Source organism: Tamandua tetradactyla, chromosome 13 (assembly GCF_023851605.1).
Source record: "Tamandua tetradactyla isolate mTamTet1 chromosome 13, mTamTet1.pri, whole genome shotgun sequence".
Taxonomy (NCBI): domain Eukaryota; kingdom Metazoa; phylum Chordata; class Mammalia; order Pilosa; family Myrmecophagidae; genus Tamandua; species Tamandua tetradactyla.
In genome coordinates, this window is record NC_135339.1 from 43,312,726 (window position 1) to 43,337,439 (window position 24,714).

The following is a 24,714-nucleotide window of genomic DNA, read 5'->3' on the forward strand; positions in this document are numbered from 1 at the left end:
AATTTTATTTGAATATTCTATAATCCTTAGTCATCAATTACCCAATTTCTCACTACTTTCTATTTCCTGATAACCTATGCACTCAAATTCAATTCTCAGAATTTGTCTATTACCATTAGTTTATATTAGTGAGACCGTACATTATTTGTCCTTTTTTTTTTTGGCTTATTTTACTCAGCATAATGCCCTCAAGTTTCATTCTCTTGTCTGCATGGCACATGACTTCATTCATTCCTGCAGTCACTCATTCTTCTACCATATGTATACACCACATTTTGCCCTTCCATTGATCAATGTGCCATTAGGTGACCTCCATCCACTGCAAATCGTGAATAATGCTGCCATAAACACAAGTGTGAAAATTCCATTCGTGTCCCTGCTTTCAGATCTTCCAAGTCCATGTCTATTACAGGGGTTTCAGGAACACCTGGCAACCCTATACTTAGCCTTCTGTGGAACCACCACACTTCCCTGCACAGGGAATGCACTATTTGGCTTCCCTACAGTATAATCATATGGTTATCCCTAGGGTGTAATCACATTCACCACCACATTCACCACCACATTCACCACCACAATTTATATGAGGGCATTTCCATTTCTTCCACAAAGAGAGAAGAGAAAAGAAAAAGAAATAGAAATGGCAACAAAAGCAAGAATCCCATAGCCCACCATTACATCCTCCTCCTTATTGACAGCTTTAGGATTGCCTTTTGTTACAAATAAAGAGCACTGTAATGTTATCATGCACCGTAATGACCCTAGTTTGCATTAATTGTATTTTTTCCATATACTGTCTTATTTTCAACATCTTATAATGGTGACCTTCAATTGTTCTTCCTCATGTAGAAACTTTCATACATTTGTACATTTAATAGCCATCATTTCCACTCTAGGTTTCACTATTTTATACAGTCCTTCCTCTATCTTTTTTATCCTCTATCTTTCCTTTGTGTCATATGTGCCCCTAACCCTCCTCTTTCAACCATGCTCACACTCAGCTTTGTTCATTATATTTACAGTATTGTGCAGCCATCACATAGCATTGTGCTATCCATTTCTGGGCCTTTACAATCAGTCTATGGAATGTTCTGTTCTCCTTCAGCATCAAGTGCCCAAGCTCTAAGCTTTTTCTGTTTCCTGATAACCTGTGTTCTCAACTTTAACTCTCAGATTTTGTTCACTATAGTTGGTTCGTATTAGTAAGACCATCCAATATTTGTCCTTTTGTTTCTGGCTTATTTTGCTCGACATAATGTCCTCAAGGGTCACCCATGTTGTTGCATGCTTCGTGTCTTCATTCTGTTTTACAGCTGCATAATATTCCATCATATATATATAAACAATGCTTCACAGTTTGTTTATCCACTTGTCCATTGATGGACATTTGAGCTGCTTCCATCTCTTGACAATTTGAACAATGCCACAATAAACATGTGAAAGTGTCCGTTCATGTACCGGCTTTTTGTTCCTCAGAATATATCCCTAGTAATTGGCTTGCTGGATCATACAGCAATTCTGTATTTAGTTTCCTAAAGAACTGCCAGACTCTCTCCAGAGTGGTTGCACCATTCCACATTCCCACCAACAGTTTATAAAGCATCTGTTTCTCCACATCTTCTCCTGTACTTGTTGTTTTCTGTTTTGTTGATAATGGGCATTTTAGTAGTGAGATGATATTTTATTGTGGTTTAGATTTGCATTTCCTTAATCACTCATGAAGTTGAGTATCTTTTCATGTGTTTTTGAGCCATTTGTATTTCTTCATTGGAAAAGTGTCTATCCATGTCTTCTGCAAAATTTTAAATTGTTTAATTTTTTTATTGTTGAGTTGAATGACCTCTTTATATATTATGGGCATTAAACCCTTCTCTGATATGTAGTTACCAAATATTGTCTCCCATTATATAGGCTTCCTTTTTACTTTCCTAAGTCTTCTGATATAAAAAAGTGTTCAGCTTTGAGATCTCATCTATCTATTTCTTCTTTCATTGCTCTTCTTTTGGGTATAAAGTCTAGGAAACCACCTCCTATCACAAGATCTTTAAGATATTTCCCTACATTTCATCTAAATATTTTATGGTCTTAGATCTAATATTTAGGTCTTTGATGCATTTTGAGTTAATTTCTGTATAAGTGTGGGATAGGGTCTTCTTTTGTTCTTTTAGATATGGATATCTGGTTCTACAAGCATCATTTGTTGAAAAGGCTGCTCTGTCTCAGTTGAGTTTTACTTAATTGTGCTATCAAAGATCAGTTGGCCATAGATGAGAAGGTCCACCTCTGAATATGCAGTTCAGTTCCACTGGTCAGCATCTCTATCTTCCTGCCAGTTCCCTGCTGGGTTTTTTTGTTTTTTAATATTTTTATTTAAAAAAACAAACAATACCCTTAAAACCACTGGAAATAAATATCTTAGTTAGATTAACCATAGGCATATTTAAATAAAGTATCCAGATAATCATTGTAAAAAAATGTGTTTGTACAATAAGGTTCATAGACCAATTTAAAATTAAGGCAACAAGGAAAAAATCTACAAATTCAGATGGTGGAATTTCTTAAATTCTAATATTAAACACTAGCATAAATATAATTTGATCAGCTGTCAAAACTGTAAATGTTCTCAAAATATCAGTCAAAAGTTTTTACAATTATCTGCATTGCTATAGTAATGACCTCTGTTACTAAACATTTTCCTGATTTCAGGAAAAAATGAAGATACAAATGTTTTACAATTAACATATGAAAATCTTAACTACCTAAAATGGATATCTTAGTTAGCTTATCCATAGCATATTTAAATAAAATATCTAAATAATCACTGTTAAGCCTGATTATACAATATGTTTCATAAACCAATTTAAAATTAAAGCAAGGAAGGAGAAAATTTGCAGATATAGATATCAGAGTTTCTTAGATTCTAAATATTAAACACTATCTTAAATACCATTACTTAAGTTTTTTAATATAGTTATACATTCTTCTTCAAGAATCAAGTCTACTGGAACACAGTTCAATCGTTTCAGGTACTTCACTCAAGCCACAACGATACACCATAAACCAAAAAGGGATATCTATATAAAATGTAAGAATAATCTCCAGGATGACCTCCCAACTCTGTTTGAAATCTCTCAGCACTGAGACTTTATTTTCTCTTGTTACTCTATTCCTTCTTTGGTCAAGAAGGCTTTCTCATTCCCATGATGCCGGGTCCTGGCTCATCCCCAGGAGTCAGGTCCCATATTTCAAGGGAGATTTACACCCCGGGAGTCATGTCCCACATAGTGGGCAGGGCAGTGAGTTCACCTATCAAGTTGGCTTAGAGAGAGAGAGGCCGCATCTGAGCGACAAAAGAAGTTCTCTAGGGGTGACTCAGGCATAATTATCAGTAAGCTCAGCTTTTGCTTTGCAGGAATAAGCTTCATGGGGGCAATCCCCCAAATCAAGGGCCCAGCCTATTGAATTGGTTGTTCCCACTGCTTGTGAGATATCAGGAATTCCCCAAATGAGGACATTGTGTATTTCTTCCTTCCTCCACAGTACCCCAAGGGGATTTTGCACAAACTTTTTTATTTTTTACCCAAATTACTCTTGGGATATTTTGCGACATCACACTAACCTACACAAAGCAACAAGATTTCACATCCTATTCAAGTTAAAATAGATAATATGCTACCCAAAATATACATTTTGCACCAAATAAACATCTTTCCCTTTGAACTTAAAGAGGTTGAAGTTTGAAAATATGGGCCATATCATTCTTTACCCCGTATTCTGATTTACCTTAGTCGTAGCCAGATCAGCTTCATTCATATCTCTAGATGAAGTCTGATCACTTTTTCAGCTTTTTGATAACAGTTGCTAAATGGGATAATGCTGATTTTCATAGATTAGTGCTCTAAGTTTAATTCTCAGGTGTCACATAAATACCTGAAGTTTCAGGGAACTACCAGGTTACAAAAAGCTCAATATCTCAGAATTTAGAAATATCAATTACAACTACTAAATATATGTGACTGTTGTAAAAGCTTGCAATCTAGACACCTTAACAATAAGCCATAACCTGATAGCCCATGCTGTTGACTTCGATTCTCTGAGTTTGTGTATTATAGTTAATCCATATGAGTGAGGCATGATAATATTTGCTTTATGTCTCTGACAAATTATTCAACATACTGTCCTTAAGTTTCATTCACCTAGGTGCATGCCTCACAACTTCATTCCTTCTTGCAGCCACTCAGTAGTCCATTGATGTAAACACCAAAGCTCCCGGTTCCATTCCTGAGTTGTTGTACCTTTAGGCTACTTCCATCTATTGTGACTCTCAAATACTGCCACCTTAAACATCAGTGTGCGTAAGTCCATTCCTGTCTCCACTCTCAGTTCCTCCAGGTATATACCTAGCAATGTGGTTGCAAGAATCATATGGCAACCCCATCCCTACCCTCCTTTGGATCCACCACACTGCCCTCCTGAGTGGCTGCACCTCTCAGCTTCCCTACCAACACTGAATAGGTACATCTCTTTCTCCACATTTTCCCTAACACTTGTATCTTTCTGTTCATTTTTAAACAGTTTTATACACACATCATACAATCCAACCTAAGGAAACAGACATGCCTTCTCAACCATAATCTATATGAAGACATTTCCTTTTCTTCCTCATAGAATCCATACCCATCCCCCATGCCCCCTGATTATCCATATTTAGTTTTGGCATAATACCTTTGTTACATTCACTGGAAATATTACAATGTTACTGTTGAGTATAGACTCTAGCTTGCATTGATTGTACCTTTTCCCTTATACCATCCATTTTCAACACTTTGCAATGTTGACATTCATTTCTTCTCTCTCATGCAAAAATGTTTTATATTTGTACATTTAATCACCATCCTTGTCCACTCTAGGCATTCCTAAACTATACAGTCTCAGTCTTTATCCTCTGTCTTTCCTTCTGGTTTCATACATGGCCCCAGGCTATCTCCTCAACCGTACTTACATTCAGCTTCATTCAGTGTATTTATATTATTGTGCTATAACAGGTAGTATTGTGTTATCCACTTATGAATTTTTACCATCACTTCCATTGCATGATCTTTATTCCTTTAGCACCAAATGCCTAATCTCGACCCTTTTTCTATCTCTTAATAACCTGTGTTCATAATTTTAACTTCTGAAGTTCACTTATTAATGTTAGCTCGTATCAGTGAGACCATACAGTATTTGTCCTTTTGTTTCTGGCTAATTTCACTCAACATTATGTCCTCAAGTTTTATCCACTTGGTTACATGCTTCGTGACATTATTGTATCTTACAGCTGCATAGTGTTCCATCATATGTATATACTACAGCTGGTTTAGCCACTTGTCCATTGATGGGCATTAGGGCTTTCTCCATCTCTTGGCAGTCGTAAGTAATGGTGCTGCAAACATCAGTGTGAAAATGTCCATTTGCATCCTTATCTTCAGTTGCTCTGAATGTATACCTAGTAAGGGGATTGCTGGATCATATGACCATTCTATACTTAGCTTCCTGAGAAACCGCCCAACTGCCTTCTAGAACAGTTGTACCATTTTACATTCCCACCAACAATGGACAAGTGTACATATTTCTTCACATCCTCCCCAGCATTTGTCGTTTTCTGTTTTCTGATAATGGCCATTCTAGTAGGTGTGAGATGATATCTCATTGTAGTGTTGATTTGCGTTTCCCTAACAGCCAGTGAAATTGAACATCTTTTCATATGCCTTTTAGCCATTTGTATTTCCTTTTCTAAAAAGTGCCCATTTTTAATTGGGTTGTTTGTCTTTTGTTTGTTAAAGTTGGAAAATATCTTTGTATATTCTGGATAATAAACCCTTTTCTGATATGTGGTTTTCAAATATTGTCTCCTATTGTGTAGGCTGCCTTTTTACTTTCCTGACAAAATTCCTTGATATGCAAAAAGTGTTTAATTTTGAAGAGATACCATTTATCTATTTCTTTTTCAATGCTCATAGATTGGGTGTAAGGTCTAGGAAACCATTTCTTATTACAAGATTTATAAGATATTTCACTACATTTTCTTGTAAAGGTTTTTTTGGTCTTAGCTTTAATGTCTAGGTCTCTGATCCATTTTGAGTTACTTTTTGTATAAGGTGTGAGGTATGGATCCTCTTTCATTCTTTGGCATATGGATATCCAGTTCTCCAGCCCCATTTATTGAAGAGGCTGCTCTAAACCAGGTCTGTTGGCTTGATTACCTTATGAAAAATCAATTGTCAATAAAAATCAATTGCAATAGTTGAGAGGGTTTATTTCTGAACACTCAATTAAATTCCACTGGTCATTATATCTCTTTTTATGTCATTACCAGGCTGTTTGACCACTATAGCTTTGCAATATCCTTTAAAGTCAGGTGGTATGAGACCTCCCATATCATTTTTCTTTCTCACAGTATTTTTAGCTATTCAAGGCACCCTCCTCTTTCAAATAAATTTGGTTATTTGATTTTCTTTTTTTGTGAAGTAAGTTTTGGGGGGGTTAATTGGTATTTCATTGAATCTGTGAATCAATTTGGATAGAATTGACCTCTTACCTATATTTAGTCTTCCAATCCATGAACACCATATGCCCTTCCATGAATTCTTTTGGCAATTTCTTGTAGTTTTCTGTGGATAGGTCTTTGTATACTTATTTAAATTTATTCCTAATTATTTTATTCTTTTTGTTGCTATTATAAATGGATTTTTTTTCTTGCTTTCCTCCTCAGATTGCTCATTACTAATATATAGAAGCAATACTGATTTTTTTTGGTGTTGATCTTTTTCCCTGCCACTTTGCTGTACTCATTTATTAGCTCTAGTGGCTTTGCTGCATATTTTTCAGTATTTTTGACATATTGTATCATGTTATCTGCAAACAGTAAGAATTTTACTTCTTCCTTTCTAATTTGGATGTTTTTTATTTCTTTTTCTTGCCTTATAGCTCTGGCTAGAACTTCCACCATAATGTTGAATAACAATGGTTTCAGTGAGCATGCTTGAACTTATAGGGAATGCTTCCAGTCTTTCCCATTGAGGATGATGTTTGCTGTAGGTTTTTCATATATTCTGTTTATCGAAATTGAGGAAGTTCCCTTCTAATTATATCATTTGAAATATTTTCATCAAGAAAGGATGTTGAATTTTGTTAAATGCCTCTTCTGCATCAATCAAGATGATTGTGTGGTTTTTCTGCTTTGACTTATTAATATAGTGTATTGCATCAATTGCTTTTCTTGTATTAAACAAGCCTTGCATACATGGAATAAATCCTACTTGGTCATGGTGTGTAATTCTTTTAATGTGCTGCTGGATTCTATTTGCAAGTATTTTGTTGAGGATTTTTGCATCTATATTCATTAAAGAGATTGGTCTGTAGTTTTCTTTTCTGGTAGTATCTTTGTCTGGCTTTGGTACTAGGATGATGTTGATGTCATAGAATGAATTAGGAAGCTTCCCTCCTCTTCAATTTTTTCTGGAGGTGTTTGAGCAGGATTAGTACTAATTCTTTCTTGAATGCTTGGTAGAATTCACATGTAAAGCCATCTGGTCCTGGATTTTCTTTTTTTGGGAACTTCTTGATGACTGATTTGATCTCTTTACTTGTGATTAGTCATCTATATCTTCTCGAGTCAATGTTAGTTGTTCATGCCTTTCTAGGAAGTTGTCCATTTCATCTACATTATCCAGTTTGTTAGCATATAGTTGTTCATTGTATCCTCTCATTACCTCCTTTATTTCTATAGGGTCAGTGGCTATGTCTCCACTTCCATTTCTGATTTTATTTATTTATTTGCATCTCCTCTTTTTCTTTTTCTTTTTTTTTTTTTTTTGTTCCCTGTCAGTCTAGATAAAGGTCCACCAATTTTATTGATTTTCTCAAAGAACCAACTTCTGGTTTTGTTGATTCTCTTGATTATTTTCATATTCTCCCAGTTTCATTTATTTCTACTCTGATCTTCATAATTTTTTTTCTTTTGTTTGCTTCGAGGTTATTTTGCTGTTCTTTCACTAGTTATTCCAGGTGAACAGTTAGTTAATTCCTTGATTTTTGGTCTTTCTTCCTTTTTAATATAGGCATTTAAGGCAATAAATTTCCCTCTGAGTACTGCCTTTGCTACATCCCATAAATTTTGATAGGTTGTGTTTTCATTTTCATCTGTCTCGAGATATTTACTGATTTCTCTTGTAATTTCTTCCTTGGCCTAGTGGTTGTTTAAGAGTGTGTTATTTAGCCTCCACATATTTGTGAATTTTCTGGCCCTCTTCCTGTTATTGATTTCCAACTTCTGTCCATTATAAACCAAGAAAGTGTTTTGTATGAGTTCAAGTTTTTTCAATTTATTGAGACTTGTTTTGTAACCCAGTATATGCTCTATTCTTGAGAATGATCCATGAAAAGGAGAAAAATGTATAACCTGCTGTTGTTGGATGCAAGTGTTTAGTATATGTCTGTTAAGTCTGGTTCATTTATATTATGCAAAATCTTCATTTCCTTATTGATCCTCTGTCTAGATTTCTATCTGTTGATGAGAGCAGGAAATTAAGTCTCCACCTATTATAGTAGAAGTGTCTACTTCTTCCTTCAATGTTGCCAATGTTTGCCTCACATATTTTGAAGCACTCTGGCTTGGTGCATAAGTATTTATATGTGCTATGCCTTCTTGTTGAACTGTTCCTTTTATTTATACATAGTGTCCTTCTTTGTCTTTTTCATATGATTTTCATTTGAAGTTTAATTTGTTGGTAATTAGTATAGCTACCCCTGCTCTTTTCTGATATTGTTTGAATGAAATATCTTTTCACAACCTTTCATTTTCACCCTATTTTTGCCCTTGGGTCTAAAGTGAGTCCTCTGTAAACAACATATAGATGGGTCCTATTTTTTAATTCACTCTGCTATTCTATGTCTTTTGATTAGGGACATTAATCCATTAACATTTAATGTTATTACTGTAAAGGCAGTACTTTCTTTTAACATTTTTTTTAAATTTTATATGTCATATCTAGTTTTTTCCCCTTTTTTATCTTCATTTCTACAGTCTTCTCCAGACCTTTCTCTCCTGCCTTTTCCTACTGCCTGCAGTGCTCCCTTCAGTATTTCTTGAAGAGCTGGTCTCTTAATCACAAATTCCCTCAGTGATTGTTTGTCTGAAAATATTTTAATCTCCCCTTCATTTTTGGGGGGTTGGGGAGTGCACTGGGAATCAAACCCGGGTCTCCAGCATGGCAAGTGAGAACTCTGCTACTGTGCCACCATTGCCTGCCCTCTTCCCCTCATTTTTGAAGGAGAGTTTTGCTTAATATAGAATTCTTGGTTGGTAGTTTTGCTTTTTCAGAATCTTAAATGTATCACACCACTGCCTTCTCTCCTTCATAGTTTCTGCTGAGAAATCCACACATAGTGTTATTGAATTTCCGTTTTATGTGATGGATTGCTTTTCTCTTGCTGCTTTCAAAATTCCCTTTGTCTTTGACATTTGCCAAACTGGTTAGTAAGTGTCTTAGATTATGCCTACTTGGATCTCTTCTGTTTGGGGTACACTGCACTTCTTGGATCTGCCATTTTATGTCTTTCAAAAGAGATGGGAAATTTTCAGTGATTATTTCCTCTTCCTTTTCCCTTCTCTTTCCTTTCTGGTACACTCACAACAGGTATATTTGTGTGCTGCCTCGTGTTATCATTTAATTCCTTAAGACCCTGCTCACATGTTTCCATTCTTTTCTCTATATTTTCTTTCGTGTGTTGGATTTCAGATATCCCATCCTCTAGTTCACTAATCTTTCTTCTGCCTCTTCACATCTATTGTTATAGATTTCCATTGTTTCTATTTTTAATCTCTTCTATTGCGCCTTTCATTCCTATAATTCCTATCATTTGTTTTTTCAAGCTTTCAAGTTCTTCTGTGTGGACACACAGTGTCTTCTTTATATCTTTCATCTTTTTTTGCCATATTTTCCTTCACCTTTTTTAATTTGATTTTTAAAATTTGATTTAGAATATTTGTTTGGATATTTTTAACTACTTGTTTTAACTCTTGTATCTCAATTGCAGTGTTAATTTGTTCCTTTGGTAAGACCATATCATCATATTTCCTGGTACGAGTTGTGATTTTTCTGCTGGTCTTAGGCATCTAATTTCCTTTTTTTTTTTTTTAACTTGGAGGTTATTTTCTCTCTTTTGCTTAGGATTTTCTTGTTGGGTGGCTTTATTCTATATCCATTCATCTCTCTTGGCTCTACCCCCAGCCCACCCCCAGTCCTACTAAAATGCTGGCAGGCACAGTAGCCTGCCTCAGGGAAGAGGTAAGGCACTGGGCACCACAGCACAGTCTCTTTGGATAAAACAAGTCTGCCGAGTCCCACTTGTGCTCTGCTTTTCACCACCCTGAACCTGGGTTTGTTTGAGGTCACTGATTTAAAAGTTGGGTCCTCTATATATCTCAGTCCAAACAGTGGCATGTTCCTATGCAGGGTATCTAGTTCAGCTATGACGGGTCTGATGTGTTTCTCTAGAGAATCTCTGACAAATCCCTTTCATTCCCCCGCACTTTCTGGACTGCCCAGCAGATGACGCTGTTCAATAACATACTTATCCTCAGAAGCTGTTTGCCTCACTTTGCTGGCCAAAATCTGGCTCATTGTGGGTCTGTGCCCCCACTTTATTTGTGGCAGAGTACTCCCCATGCTGACCCAGTTTTGAGCCTACCCCCAGCCAGGGATCCATCTACTCACAGCTGTTTCCCTCAGTGATGGAGGGAGGGCTCTCAGATTAGGGCTGGAAATACAGACTTACGACCACATTTTCCCAAGCTCTTTGCCCCTCACTGACCCAGGTCTTGAAATGCCCTCGCCTGTCCCCCATGTCTCCAGATGGTGAGGGTTTGTCTCACTGCAGTGAGAGAATTTATATATTCTCCTCTGTGTTGCCAATAGGAAGAATCCCAGCTGCTGTTTCTGTGCCCTTCCTGTGCTGTGTGTGAGACTGAGTGAAGAGGAGGGGAAAGGACCAGCTAGTCTGGTATAGAGATTTCCTACTTGATGTTTTTCTCTCTCTTCAATTTGGCATTTGTAGGGTCCTTATGCAGTCTAAATATCTTCCTCCATAGTTCTGAAAAATTCAGAATTGTCCTTTTTTTTTTACTTTGAATCTCTCAGGAGAAATTTTCAGTAGTTGTTTATGTTGCCATGCAGATGATGTTACTTTTTCTGCTTTAAAAATCACATCCGTTGGTTATGAACATCTTTAAATGGTCAGATCTGTATGGTTTTGAAATATGACACAATATTTCTATGATTTCCCATAGTATCTGTGTAGATAGTTGCATATGATTCAGAAAATATTTATTCAGCAAATATCTACATATAAGTAAACATTTAAATATATTGAAAATAAACTCTCCTATAAGTATGATGGCCAAATATTTTCATCAATCAATGAACAAGGTTGAGGAAGTGCCATCTCTCAAATTTTAATGGATTTTCATCATTCTAGCATAGTATAAGCAGTGCAAAACTTGAAGGCAAAGAGAAGGTCAAAGAGTTATTTCTTTACCTTGTTAAGATTTTATTTGGAAAATTTTAATTTTTGCTGATATTTTTATTTCTATTGTGGATAATTCATTTATTTAACTTTAAAGTTAAAGCTTAATTTTTCACATTAGTTTGTACTTTATGACTACTTAGAAGATTAAGTTACAATTAAGAAAGATATATATTTTACACTCCTGTCTGTTTTTCTTTCAAAATATATCCCTAAATCAAACTACTTTTCACAACCTCTATTCTAGCAAATTAGTTCATGTGTCATCTTTTCCCTGAAGCTGCCACCCATACCTAATTCTCGCTATTGGCCTGTTTGTTAGTCATCTCTAATTATTTAACACTAAGCATCAGATCAAATTTAATGCATCCAAACATTTTGTAGTAAATGCCATTCTCTCTAAATAGCATTATAAAGTCTAAAACCTGGTTCCCAAAAGCAGCATGTTGGATTTGTCAAGGCTCAGCCTCATAAGTTTTTTTCCAAGAGACTAACAAAAGAATAGTCAAGTGTAAATAATGTTAAATCATAACTTGTGAAACCTATATGAAAGCATCTGAAGGAAGCATAATCTCCCTAGCATGAAACCTGTGAGATATTCTCAGTCTGTCATGCTGTCAAAGAAACATTACCTGATAAATGATGTGATTTGGGAAAATGGTTTACTTAATAGAGGCAAATTTAGATACCAGCAGGCTGTTTTGTTTAGAAGTAGATGCCGTTAACAATTTTTATTTACATTGTTTAAATAAAATTTTAACCAATGTTTGAATGCCATTTACACAGACTAGCTCTTACTGTCTATGAAAGCTTTATCAGGCACAAAATATTTCAAAAACATAGCCCTCAGATAAGTTGAGGAAATTCTGTGCAGTATTTGTTTTGTCTGGGTTCAGTGCCCTTTACTGAGGTAGATGATAGCAGAGCCTCTACGCGCCTTTCCTTAAGGGGCTCTGGGATAGAACTGGATCGAGGAAGAAAGATTCTCAGTGTCAGGGCATCATACGCAATATATTTTTAGCACTTAAAATTTTAATTGGAATTATTTCTATTTTTTTTTTGCGGGGTGGGGGGCGGGGGGGAGAAGTGGTGCATGGTCCAGGACTCCAACCTGGGTCTCCCGCATGAAAGGCGAGCATTCTACCACAGAACCACCCGGGCACCCTATGTCTGTTGTTTTATTTTTAGTATATGAATTTACAAAGTTTGTTGCATTCCTAAATTCAGCCCAAATGTATGCTGACCTAACAGCTCCATCAGGTGGGAGTTCTCAGGTCCTTTTTGCCAATTATTTCTGGGAGTTTACCAAAGGATGCCTGTTATGTACCCATAAGCCAGTCTTCTCAACTGAGAATACCAAAAAGCAGTGCCTATTATTTCTCTCCTCCATCTCCAAAATACTCCATTCCATTGTGTAAAACATTGGGTCACAACACACACATACATCATCTCAAATAAAGGACTATCTCCATCATGATCACCAGAAAGAACATGAAATAAATGAGCAGCTTATTTTAAAAATTTAGCTACTTTTCTATTCTATGGCCCTAAGTGAGAACACAATATAGAATTTCTAGCAATTTTTTAACATAAGGTACAGAGAGAATATAGTCTTGAATCTTAAACTGAGAGCGAACAAAGAGGAAAACAAAAAGGACACCTTTTCTTTTCAGTTTACTATGCCTTGGTTTTCAGATTTCCTATTTCTTAAGTTGTAATTCTCGGAAGCAATAAATGTCTTACTTTTCTCTTTGAATGTCATTTTAGAATGAGATTATCTGAACCATCTGTGGTGTGGAAAGTTAATCCAAACCTGATTGTTGTGAAAACACACTGGGAATTGTTTTTCAGCTATTTTGACAGAACATTTTTAAAATGTACAAGAAGCAAAGCCAATTTTTCATAGTTATACCATGTGTTTAAAACTATTTTGTTAAGTCATATCAACAACTTCAAAATAAAACGAAAAGAATAACAATGACTCTGGCTTTGATTTATTGGCTGTGACTAAATGTGCTCAACTACTACATGTGGCATGAACTGCTTAAATTCCACCATAGCATGAAGTCACTTGCATTAAAATTAAAGTTTTATCAATCAGATACAAATTATATTTTTATGCTTGATAAATATTTAATGTTTTATTATATTGAGATAGCCTCTTTAATTAAAATGTCATGTATGGGGGGGTGCGATGGTGGCTCAGTGGCAGAGTTCTCGCCTGCCATGCTGGAGACCCGAGTTCGATTCCTGGTGCCTGCCCCCACGCAAAAAAGCAAAACTGTTGTGTACAATATCAGACTGTGAAACCAGGATACAAATATAGCACTTATTTGAAAGGGAAATATAAATGATCAAAGTAATATAAAACAGATTCCAATGGAGAATAAAATCTTAACTATTTGGTAGCATTTATTCTGAACAATGAAAAGCCAAGGAGTAGTATTAAATTTATTTGTAAATATGAGAACTTGCCTAAATTCTGTTCAGGCAAGTTATACATAACAATGTTATACATAACAAAGAAAATGAAGAACCATCTGAATTAAAAAAAAAATAGCAAAATGTTAAAATTGTTAGTGTATCTACAAAATGATGTGTTTGTATAAATTATAAAATGGTGGTTTAATGCTCATAGAATTATGATATTTAAAGATTATAAAATACAGCCTGATCCCTCTTTTGTAAACATTTATATTTAAGTATGATTATAAAAGAAATATAAATATAAATAAAAAGAAATATAAAACAATATTGATTATGAGATATACATATATAAATTTTAAAAAGATTCCACTTTATATTTTCTAACTCTCTATAATGGGCCTTATATTTTGAAATTTAAAAAGAAAATAAAAACAATATTTAATTGATGGTTTTTCAAAGATGAATTTCAGATGTTTGCACTTCCACAATGGACATATAAGTGAAAATGGATGGGAACAGTGTTTTAAGTTATAAGAAATCATTCCTGGACTTAAAGACTTGTTAGACTTCTAAAGAGTAACAGGTCTTTTATCTTTAAAATAATCACAAGCAGGGTATCTTTCTTGCTTGAATTAAGCATAGCTCCTCCATCCTCCCCTCCACCCCCACCCCAGGTAGAAAATCTACCTTATTCATTCTGTTTTTAAGTTTTCATTTTTATTAAGAATTCAAGAGCCTTCAAAGTCTTTGTGAATTTTCAACATGAATCCTGAAATCATAAATTTTAAATACTCAAACTGTATTTGCTGGGGGAGAAAAACCTATCCAAAGTAGTCTTTTAGAGTAGGATGACTCTCCTGGTGACATAATATCTTTTTGTATCTTATCTACTTGTTTGTTTTCTCTGTCACTAGTACTGGAATTCTAACCTTAGGAAAAGCACTGGACAGGGAGAGCACAGATCGCTACATTTTGATTGTCACGGCTTCAGATGGCAGGCCAGATGGGGTGAGTATGCTCCCTGCATAAGGGTTTTAAAAATAGTGTTAAGGAAACTTGAGAGTCTTGTAGTCTTGCACTCTAAAATAATTTATTATAGTCATGAACTGATAAATTAATCTCTTTTCACCTGGAGCAACTTCTTATATTTACTTGAAGAACAGCTATTTTTTCTCCACTTGGTTCATTTAATAAATGGACTTTTACTTCCAATCTGTTATGGTGCTGCAACTTTTGACCTGGCAGAATAGGTACTTATGTTTCTCATTTTTACACAATTTATGGAGAAAATGAATTTTGTCTTATTGAAACAAGTGTTCCACTGTGTCTATCATTAGCACATCACTCTGAAATGTGTTTTGGTAGTTTTACTCTGTTGGAATCTGTTTCCTTTAACCTGTCACTTTTTGGTGTGTGTGTGTGTGTGTGTGTGTGTGGATATATGTATTGAAGCACTTAGGATATCTATTTGATTGATTTAGTAGATATGTGTACACAGCATTGAGAATCCTGATTAATCCTTGATGATCTAAGTGGCTTAAATAGGCTCATAATTCTAAAGAAGATAAATTGTCTTTCCGCCTGAGAATTTAAAGGTAAAAAAAATTCAGTTTTAAAGATAAGTCAATTATTTTGTCATTGCAATGTATTTTAAAATCATTTGTTCATGTTCCTCAAACTGCCTACAACCACCTCCACTCTGATATTTAAGCAATGTAGCTTTTCAATTATTAGGAATTTCACTCCACCACATTTTCACCATTTCTCTGCAACAAGTCAGTTTTATTCTTTGATCATGTACTTATGGGCCAACTTAGTAATATTCAGTTTCAATAGGTGAATACCTAAAGTTCATCCAGTTCAAATAGCAACGTATCTCCCGTTTACTTTAAATGACTTATTTGATCTAAATGGAACATTGGCTGGAAGCCAAATGATAACTCTCCTCACACTTAATTTCACCCTGATAAAGATATATGAAATTGATACCTCGACAGTTTTACCATCTTAATTCAAAATGTGAAAAATAGTTAGGGATAATTACTTAAATTTTGTAATAACCACCTGCCCATAATAAGCTATTTGACAATAATTTCAGACATTAAATAGCTACCTGTAGAATTTTTTTTAATACAGAATGCTTTTTTTTTTTTTTTAATGCAGAAGCAGTGGTGCCAGTAGAAGGCATTTAGATAATAAAAGAGTGAAGAAAAATAAAACCTAAGATTATTTATTTATTTTTTTATTTTCATGGTCAGGCACCAGGAATCGAGCCCAGTTCTCAGGCATGGCAGGTAAAAATTCTGCCCCTGAGCCACTGTCACACCACCTTAAGATTCTTTTTTATATATGTAATACCCTTGCTTAATACAGTGTTACTGTGTTAGATATATGCAGAGATGTCACTGGGAGTCTCAAGAAGGAAATAATTGAAGAAATTGACTTGTGATGAAGATATAATGGTTCAACTTAGCTAGACCATAACTGAAGGGAAAAATTCCAAGGAGAAGGAGAAATTACTTAGCATAAAATAAGGGGTATACTTACAGGGAAGTGAAAGTGGAAATAAGGAACATTCAGGTCAACCATTAAGAAGGGTGAAGGGGAAAGCGTAGTAGAGAGCTTTAAGATGTATCACTTATAAAATAGAAAAATAATGGCAGCAACATTAGCTATGGCATTTTAAATCTAGCCTTAAAAATAAAATTCTTTACAGAAGGGAACAGATGAAAAGAAATAGTATATTTACATGTCTGCATAATCCACATCTACTAATTGTGATTTTTACCCACATTAAAAACTGAAAATAAATTATAGAACAAAATTAGTAGTTTAGTTCTTCCTAGAGTGTTTTTCAGGGATTCCTGTGTGCATTTCAGTTCCCCTCAGCCAAGTCCCTTATTTCTTATGTTTGAAAAGGTCTCGTTTAGCTTTAAAATTCTTATCCTTTTAAGCAAATTTTGCTTTATTTTCAAAAGTTAGTATTGAGTAATAACATGGATGGACCTAGAGAACATTATGCTGGGTGAGTCTAGCCAAAAACTAAAGGGCAAATACTGTATGGTCCCACTGATGTGAACGGACATTCGAGAATAAACTTGGAATATGTCATTGGTAACAGAGTCCAGCAGGAGTTAGAAACAGGGCAAGATAATGGGTAATTGGAGCTGAAGGGATACAGACTGTGCAACAGGACTAGATACAAAAACTCAAAAATGGACAACACAATAATATCTAATTGTAAAGTAATCATGTTAAAACACTGTATGAAGCTGCATCTGAGCTATAGGGTTTTTTTTGTTTGTTTTTTGGGTTTTTTTTACTATTATTATTAATTTATTTCTTTTCTCTATATTAACATTCTATATCTTTTTCTGTTGTGTTGCTAGTTCTTCTAAACCGATGCAAATGTACTAAGAAACAATGATCATGCATCTATGTGATGATGTTAAGAATTACTGATTGCATATGTAGAATGGTATGATTTCTAAATGTTGGGTTAATTTCTTTTTTTCCGTTAATTAATAAAAATAAATAAATAAATAAATAATACGAGGCGCGCCATGGTGGCTCAATGGCAGAGTTCTCACCTGCCAAGCCAGAGACCTCGGTTTGATTCCCGGTGCCTGCCCATGCAAAAATAAAAATAAAAAAAAATAATAATAATAATAAATATGGGTTTTGCCATTTAAAAAAATAAAAAATAAAAATAAAAATACATCAGGACGTGAATTTGAAATAAATTGCAGAAAATAGTGAAAAAAAAAAGTTAGTATTGAGAATATCTGTAGAGAAAGAAACATTTAGATTTCATCATTTATATACTTTTAGGGATAGTCTTATGTATAGACACGTATAGTGGATTCCTGTAAAAGAAATGGATTGCATAAAAATAATATCCTCATATTTTGATAGCTATTTTCTTATCCAAATATTAAAACTGTTCCATATAGAATTTCAGTAAAATTAATCTTTTTAACCTTAATAATTATTGCTTTCAAGAAACATATTTAAATGAACATTGACCCCAGGTAGATGGATTTTTAATCAAAATGATTGAAACAAATTGTTTCAAGCATATATGAACAAATTGCTAAGATGTGATTTGAAGCTTTCATCATGAGAAACCACTTCTCTGTCCACCCCTAAAATGGTGGTAGTGAGGAGAGCTCATGTTTTGTTTGTCATCAGTAATTTATTTGTAGGGAATATTGAAGAAATTTGATTTTATTTCCATTTTTATGTTTCCATCCTTCTAAATTCACTTTGTCAGTAGTAGTTAAACTATCTATATAAGTTAAACATTTTATGTAATTTCTTGTTATAAGTATTTAAATTTATTCAGCCATCACTAGTACAGATAACAGTATATTTTATAGAGTTTAATAATTGTTTCCATTTCTGTAGTTTGAAATCACTTGGAAATTTTTGAGATGGTGAAATGTTTTAGAAAGCTTCCCCCATTTTTTATTTCAGTAGGATAACCTTTTTTCACCTTTAACTGAAATATGCTTTGAACTGTTTACATTTAGCTATTTTATAAATCAGTTTATAAGCATTATTAAGAACTTCTTGAAAGTATTTCAAAATAAAAAGTTTACAAAAAAGCCTAGATCACTTCTACAATGGCTTCAGACACCCATTGCAAATACTGTAGTAACAATCCAATTCATTTTTGACTCTTCCAGTAGTTAAGGCCAGAGTCGAAACTGAAGTGCAGTCCTCTAAAGACTTCAGACATCGAGTGTGAGCTCAGGCGGCCTGGACAACCCTGTATTTCTGACCAACCGACTATAAATGCAGGGGTTCCCACCTCAGGTTTCAAAATTTGCTAGAATGACTCAAAGAACTCACCGAAAATGCTATATATAAGATTATAGTTTGATTATCATAAAAAAAAAAAAAGACACAGATAAGGAGAAGCAAAGGAACAGGCCTCTAGGGCAGGGTCTGGGAGATGTCACATGCAGGCTGTCCTGTCCTCTCCATATGGAGTCAGCACTCATCACCCCCGCCCCCCAGCAGAGCCATGCCATATCAGTCATGGAAGCCGATGGGATTTCCAGTGTCCTCAGTCACCCTCCCCTCCCAGAGGTTGGGGTTCAAAGCCCCACCCCCCAATCACGGGATGAATCTTTCTGGCGTGGAAAGTCCCCACCCTAATGCTACCAGTGTTGCTAGACCCCCATCTATTCTCCACCTCTCCCCATACTCTTGTTAGCATATGAACTATCACTTGGTTCTACCATGAATAACAGACATTCTTATCATAAGAAATCAAAGAAATTGTGGTTTACTTCCCTAACTGAGGACAAAGACGAGCCAAGTTTTTATATTACACGACACAGTTACGTTTTATCTAATTTACTATGCAGTAACAGCATTTAGGAAAGCTTACATATTTATTTATTTATTTATTTATTTATTTATTTATTTATTTATTTTGGAGGAATTTTCTATCCACCATGTCTTTTTAAAAACTACCATATAATGTTCTCTACGTCAGCCCCACCAATCTGAGCTAAAAAGGCATTTTGTTGAAAAGCTGGACAAATATTATTACATGCTTTATGTATATAATTTGATTAACAATAGATGGCAGCATAAGCTGGCATGTGTTTATAAGTCATAGGAAGTGCAACTGACAGTAGCTAACCAAGTCAGATTTTATTATCAAATAAAAAGAAATCTAGAGGTGGCCTACAAAGGAGTGGTGGACTGGCTCAATGCCACTAGAGATACCCTCCCTCTATGTTTTTCTCTGCTATTCTAAGTGTATTTACTTTCATCCTCATCCTTGTTATGTCATGATCGCAAGATGACGTCTGCAACTCCATACATCAGTTCTCCATTCTGTAAAGAAGAGTGTGAGCAAAGAGTACGGTATGCCAAAGAGAGTCTTTGCCCAACCCCCATCCCCCATTTTTTCTAACAGGAAAACAAAAGCATCTTCAGAAACTCCACCCATCCTACATCTTATTGTACATAACTAGTCATATCCAAAGGAAAGTTAGCTAGTAAATCAGGCTTTTAGATTGTGGTTGTGCCAATCAACCAATAGGACATTGAAAGATATAAATATGTGATATTGAGTAGATTTTTTTTTTTAATTTTGTTTCTTAAAAACAAATTTGAAAAGTTGGTTCTTTGAGAAAAGCAATAAAATTGAAGGGCCACTAGCAAGACTGATAAAGAAAAAAGAGAGGATGCAAATAAACAAAATCAGAAATTAGAAGGGGTGCAGTACCACAGACCTTGAAGAAATAAAAGAAATCATAAGAGAATACTATGAACAACTATATGCCAGCAAACTAGATGACTTAGATGAAATGGACAAATTCCTGGAGACACACAAACATGCTACATTGAATCAGGAAGAAATAGAAGATCTCAACAAACCAGTCACAAGTAAAGAGATTCAATCAGTCATCAGAAATATTCCTACAAAGAAAAGACCAAGGCCAGATGGCTTCACAAGGGAATTTCATCAAATATTCCAGAAAGAACTAACACCAATCCTCCAAACTTTTCCAAAAAACTGAGGAAAAAGGAACTCTACCTAACTCTTTTTATGAAGCTAATATCATTTTAATACCAAAACTGGTAAAGGTGTTATAAGAAAAGAAAACTACAGGCCAATCTCCCTAATGAACATAGATGTAAAAATTCTCAATAAAATATTAGCAAATCAAATCCAACAACACATTAAAATAATTATACACCATGACCAAGTGGGGTTTATAACAGGAATGCAAGGATGGTTCAATACAAGAAAATCAAGTAATGTAATATAGCATTACATTAACAAATCAAAAAGGAAAATCACATGATCATCTCAATTGATGATGAAAAAGCATTTGACAAAAATTCAGCAGCCTTTTCTGATAAAAACACTCCAAAAGATAGGAATCAAAGGTAACTACCTCAATTTGATAAAGAGAATATATGAAAAAATGATAGCCAGCATCATACTCAATGGAGAGAGATTGAAAGCCTTCCCCCTAAGATCAGGTACGAGACAAGGATGCCCACTATTATTTCAACATTGTGCTAGAAGTTCTAGCTAGAACAATCATGCAAGACAAAGAAATAAAAGGCATCCAAATTGGAAAGGAAGAAGTAAAACTCTCATTATTTGCAGATGATATGATACTATACTTAGAAGATTCTGAGAAATATATAGCAAAGTCACTTGAGCTAATAAACAAATTCAGCAATGTGGTGGGATATAAAATTAACGTGCAAAAATCAGTAACATTTCGATACACAAGCAATGACCTAGCTGAAGAGTCAGTTAAGTAAAAAAATTCCATTCAAAAATAGGAACTAAAAGAATCAAATACCTAGAAATGAACTTAACTAGGGATGTAAAGGATTTGTAAACAGAAAACTATATAACATTGCTAAAAGAAATCATCAAATGATATCTAAATAGGTGGAAAGACATTTCCTGCTCATGGATAGGAAGGCTAAATATAGTTAAGATGTCAGTTCTCCCCAAATTGATCTACAGATTCAACACAGTACCAATCAAAATTCCAACAACTTACTTTGAAGATTTGGAAAAGCTAACTATCAAATTCATCTGAAAGGGAAAGATAGTCCGAATAGCTAAAAGCACCCTAAAAAAGAAGAACAAAGTGGGAGGATTAACACTCCCTGACTTTAAAACATATTCTAAAGCCACAGTGGTCAAACCAGCATGGTACTGACACAAAGACAGAAGCACTGACCAATGGAATCGAATTGAGAGTGCAGAAATAGACTACCAAATCTATGGTCAACTGATCTTTGACAAGTCCCCTAAATCCTCTAAACTGGGACAAAATTGTCTTTTAAATAATTGGGCATGGAAGAACTGGACATCAATAGCCAGGAGATTGAAAGAGGACCCCATCTTACATCCTACACAAAAATTAACTCAAAATGGATTAAACACCTCAGTATAAGAACTAGCATGATAAGGCTTCTAGAAGAAAATATAGGGAAACATCTTCAAGACAGTAATAGGAGGAAGCTTCCTAAACTTTACACCCAAAGCACAAGCAACAAAAGACAAAATTTATGAATGGGAACTCCTCAAAATCAAATGCTTCTGTACCTCAAAAGACTTTGTCAAAAAGGTTAAGAGGCACCCAACTCAGTGGGAGAAAATATTTGGAAATCACATATCAGACAAAGGTTTGATTTCCTGTATTTACAAAGAACTCATGCAACTCAACAACAAAAGAATAAACAATCTGATTATAAAATGGGCTAAAGATATGAATAGGCATCTTTCTGAAGAGCAAATACAGATGACTCAAAAGCACATGAAGAGATGTTCATTTTCACTGGCTATAATGGAAATGCAGATCAAGACTACAATGAGATACCATCTCACACCTATAAGACTGACTGCTATTAAACAATCAGGAAACTATAAATGTTGGAGAGGATGTAGAGAAACTGGGGCACTTATGCATTGCTGATGGGAATGTAAAATGTTGCAGCCACTATAGAAGACTGTTTGGTGGTTCCTTAGGAAACTAAATATCAAGCTGCCCTATGACCCAGCAATAGCACTATTTGGTATATACCGAGAAGAGCTGAAAACAATGACACAATCAGACATTTGCACACCGATGTTCATAGCAGCATTATTCACAATTGCCAAAAAATGGAACAAATCAAATGCCCATCAACAGAGGAGTGGGTCAACAAAATGTTGTATATACATACAATGGAATATTATGCAGCAGTAAGACAAAATGGTGTCCTGAAGCACATGACAAGATGGACAAGCTTTGAGGACTTAATGCTGAGGGAAATTAGCGAGATCCAAAAGGACAGGTATTGTATGATTCCACTTTTATGACTAGCATAAAGGTATAATCAGAGACTTATAATAAAGAATACAGAAGACTTAGAGGTACATAGAAGCTAGAGATGGGCAAACCATTAGCTAATGAAGTTGAACTCCAATGTAAGGGAATAGATAGGAGTAAAGGTCCTCTAGTGGGTCTAGAAGTAATATTACCATATTGAAGATGAACAAGAATAAAAGAGGTTGTATAGACCTACATGTCCCAATGACTCACACTAGAAATATGAATGAGTTCTTGTAAGAATTACTTCAAAGATGTGATTCTTGTATAAAGAGTGTTTAAGTCCAGGGCACAGGGGTAAAACTGCTGTTGCATGCTATGAGCTATATTCAAAAGGAAACCCTCAGCACTACCACAGCAACAGCAGAGGTAAATAATGGGGTGAGGGACAAGAGTTAAGAGGAGGTTTAGATCTCCTATTTGGTGAGGGCTCATTTATTGGTTTCTATCTCTTGGGAACAATGAAATTAACTAAAATTGAGAATGTTGATGAACGTAGTCTTTGGGCCATCTACATGATGCCCAATGAATGCACATGGCTGAAGTATGCTCTGACAGAGAAGTAGATTGGTGAACAATGGTGTATACTTATGAATGAAGGCTATGCTGCTACAAAAAGGAAAATTGTCCTGAGGCATGCAACGATGTGAATGAACATGTGGGATATTTGGTGAGACAAAATAAGCCAGAAAAAAAAGAACGATAATGGTATGGTCACCTTTAGAAAATGCTTATAAGAAAACAGGGGCCTAGATTGTAAGTTTTGGGGCAGACACATTAAGTCCAGAGTGGTGATTATTATTTTTGGATTTTGAGAGTCTGTTTCGTATATATATAACCTGATATTTGGAGATAAGGATGAAGTCGAACAGATTGGAGTTAAAGTAATTCAGAACATAGGAGTAAGGAAGACAGTGTCCATATTTTAGAACCACACATACTCTTTGAGACCAATGGAAGAAAGGTTTATTTGATCTGGAACTGAAATTTTCTGTAAAGCATAATCTAATTCAACCTAATCTGTATAGCTCATTTGAACAACTGAAACACAGAGAGCACAGAATGAGAAAAGAGATCCTTTAATCCTGTATAGATTATTGTAATGCCTGGAAGCATCCTAGAGTATTTCAACCAGATAAGAAATAAGTATAGGCAAAGTCCCCTGAGGGGAGGGAGAAAGACTATGAAACTATTAAACCTTACCATCAGGAAATCGCCTGATACTGTGTCAGACTTTAGGGACCCCAAATCAATAGGCCATGCCCTCGATCATGAGGCTTACTCTTGTGAAGCTTATGTAGGTAGCACAGAAGCTTAGACTACCTATAGGCATGCCTAAGAGTTACTTCTGGAGGACCTCTGCTGTTGCTCAGATGTGGCCTCAGTCTCTCTAAGCCCAACTCTGCAAGTGAAATTATTGCCCTCCCCCCAACGTAAGACATGACATCCAGGGGTGACAGTCTCCCTGGCGACGTGAGAGAGAACTCCCAGGGATGAATCCGGAACTGGCACCATGGGATCAGCAATACCATCCTCACCAAATGGGGGAAAGAAGTATAATTAATAAAGTACCAGTGGCAGAGAGATTTCAAATAGAGTCGAGAGGCTACACTCGAGGTTGCTCTTATGCAAGCTTCAGGTAGACCTTGTTCCCTCTCATAACCTGCCAACCCCAACCGGGACCATTCCAGCCAATCCTAAAGAACACCTAGGGCAATATATAAGATTACACAAGGGTTCCAGGCTCTAGAGTAACTTGACAGAAACCTACAACCTCCAGATGGGTTCCTGGTCTAGATAAGTCCTGAAATCTAACCCAGCCTCTTCAGATCATCAGATAGTTCCATCTCTC

The 24,714-nt window shown here is 35.3% G+C and overlaps 1 protein-coding gene across 1 annotated transcript in view; it reads left to right on the forward strand.

The window, feature by feature from the left end:
* Nucleotides 1-24,714, forward strand: part of PCDH15 (protocadherin related 15) — a 1,748,268-nt gene that overhangs the window by 1,471,555 nt on the left and 251,999 nt on the right. The window contains exon 19 of the mRNA XM_077125289.1: nt 14,910-15,003. Coding sequence (XP_076981404.1) covers nt 14,910-15,003 — 94 coding nt within the window. The remainder of the gene's footprint in view (nt 1-14,909; nt 15,004-24,714) is intronic.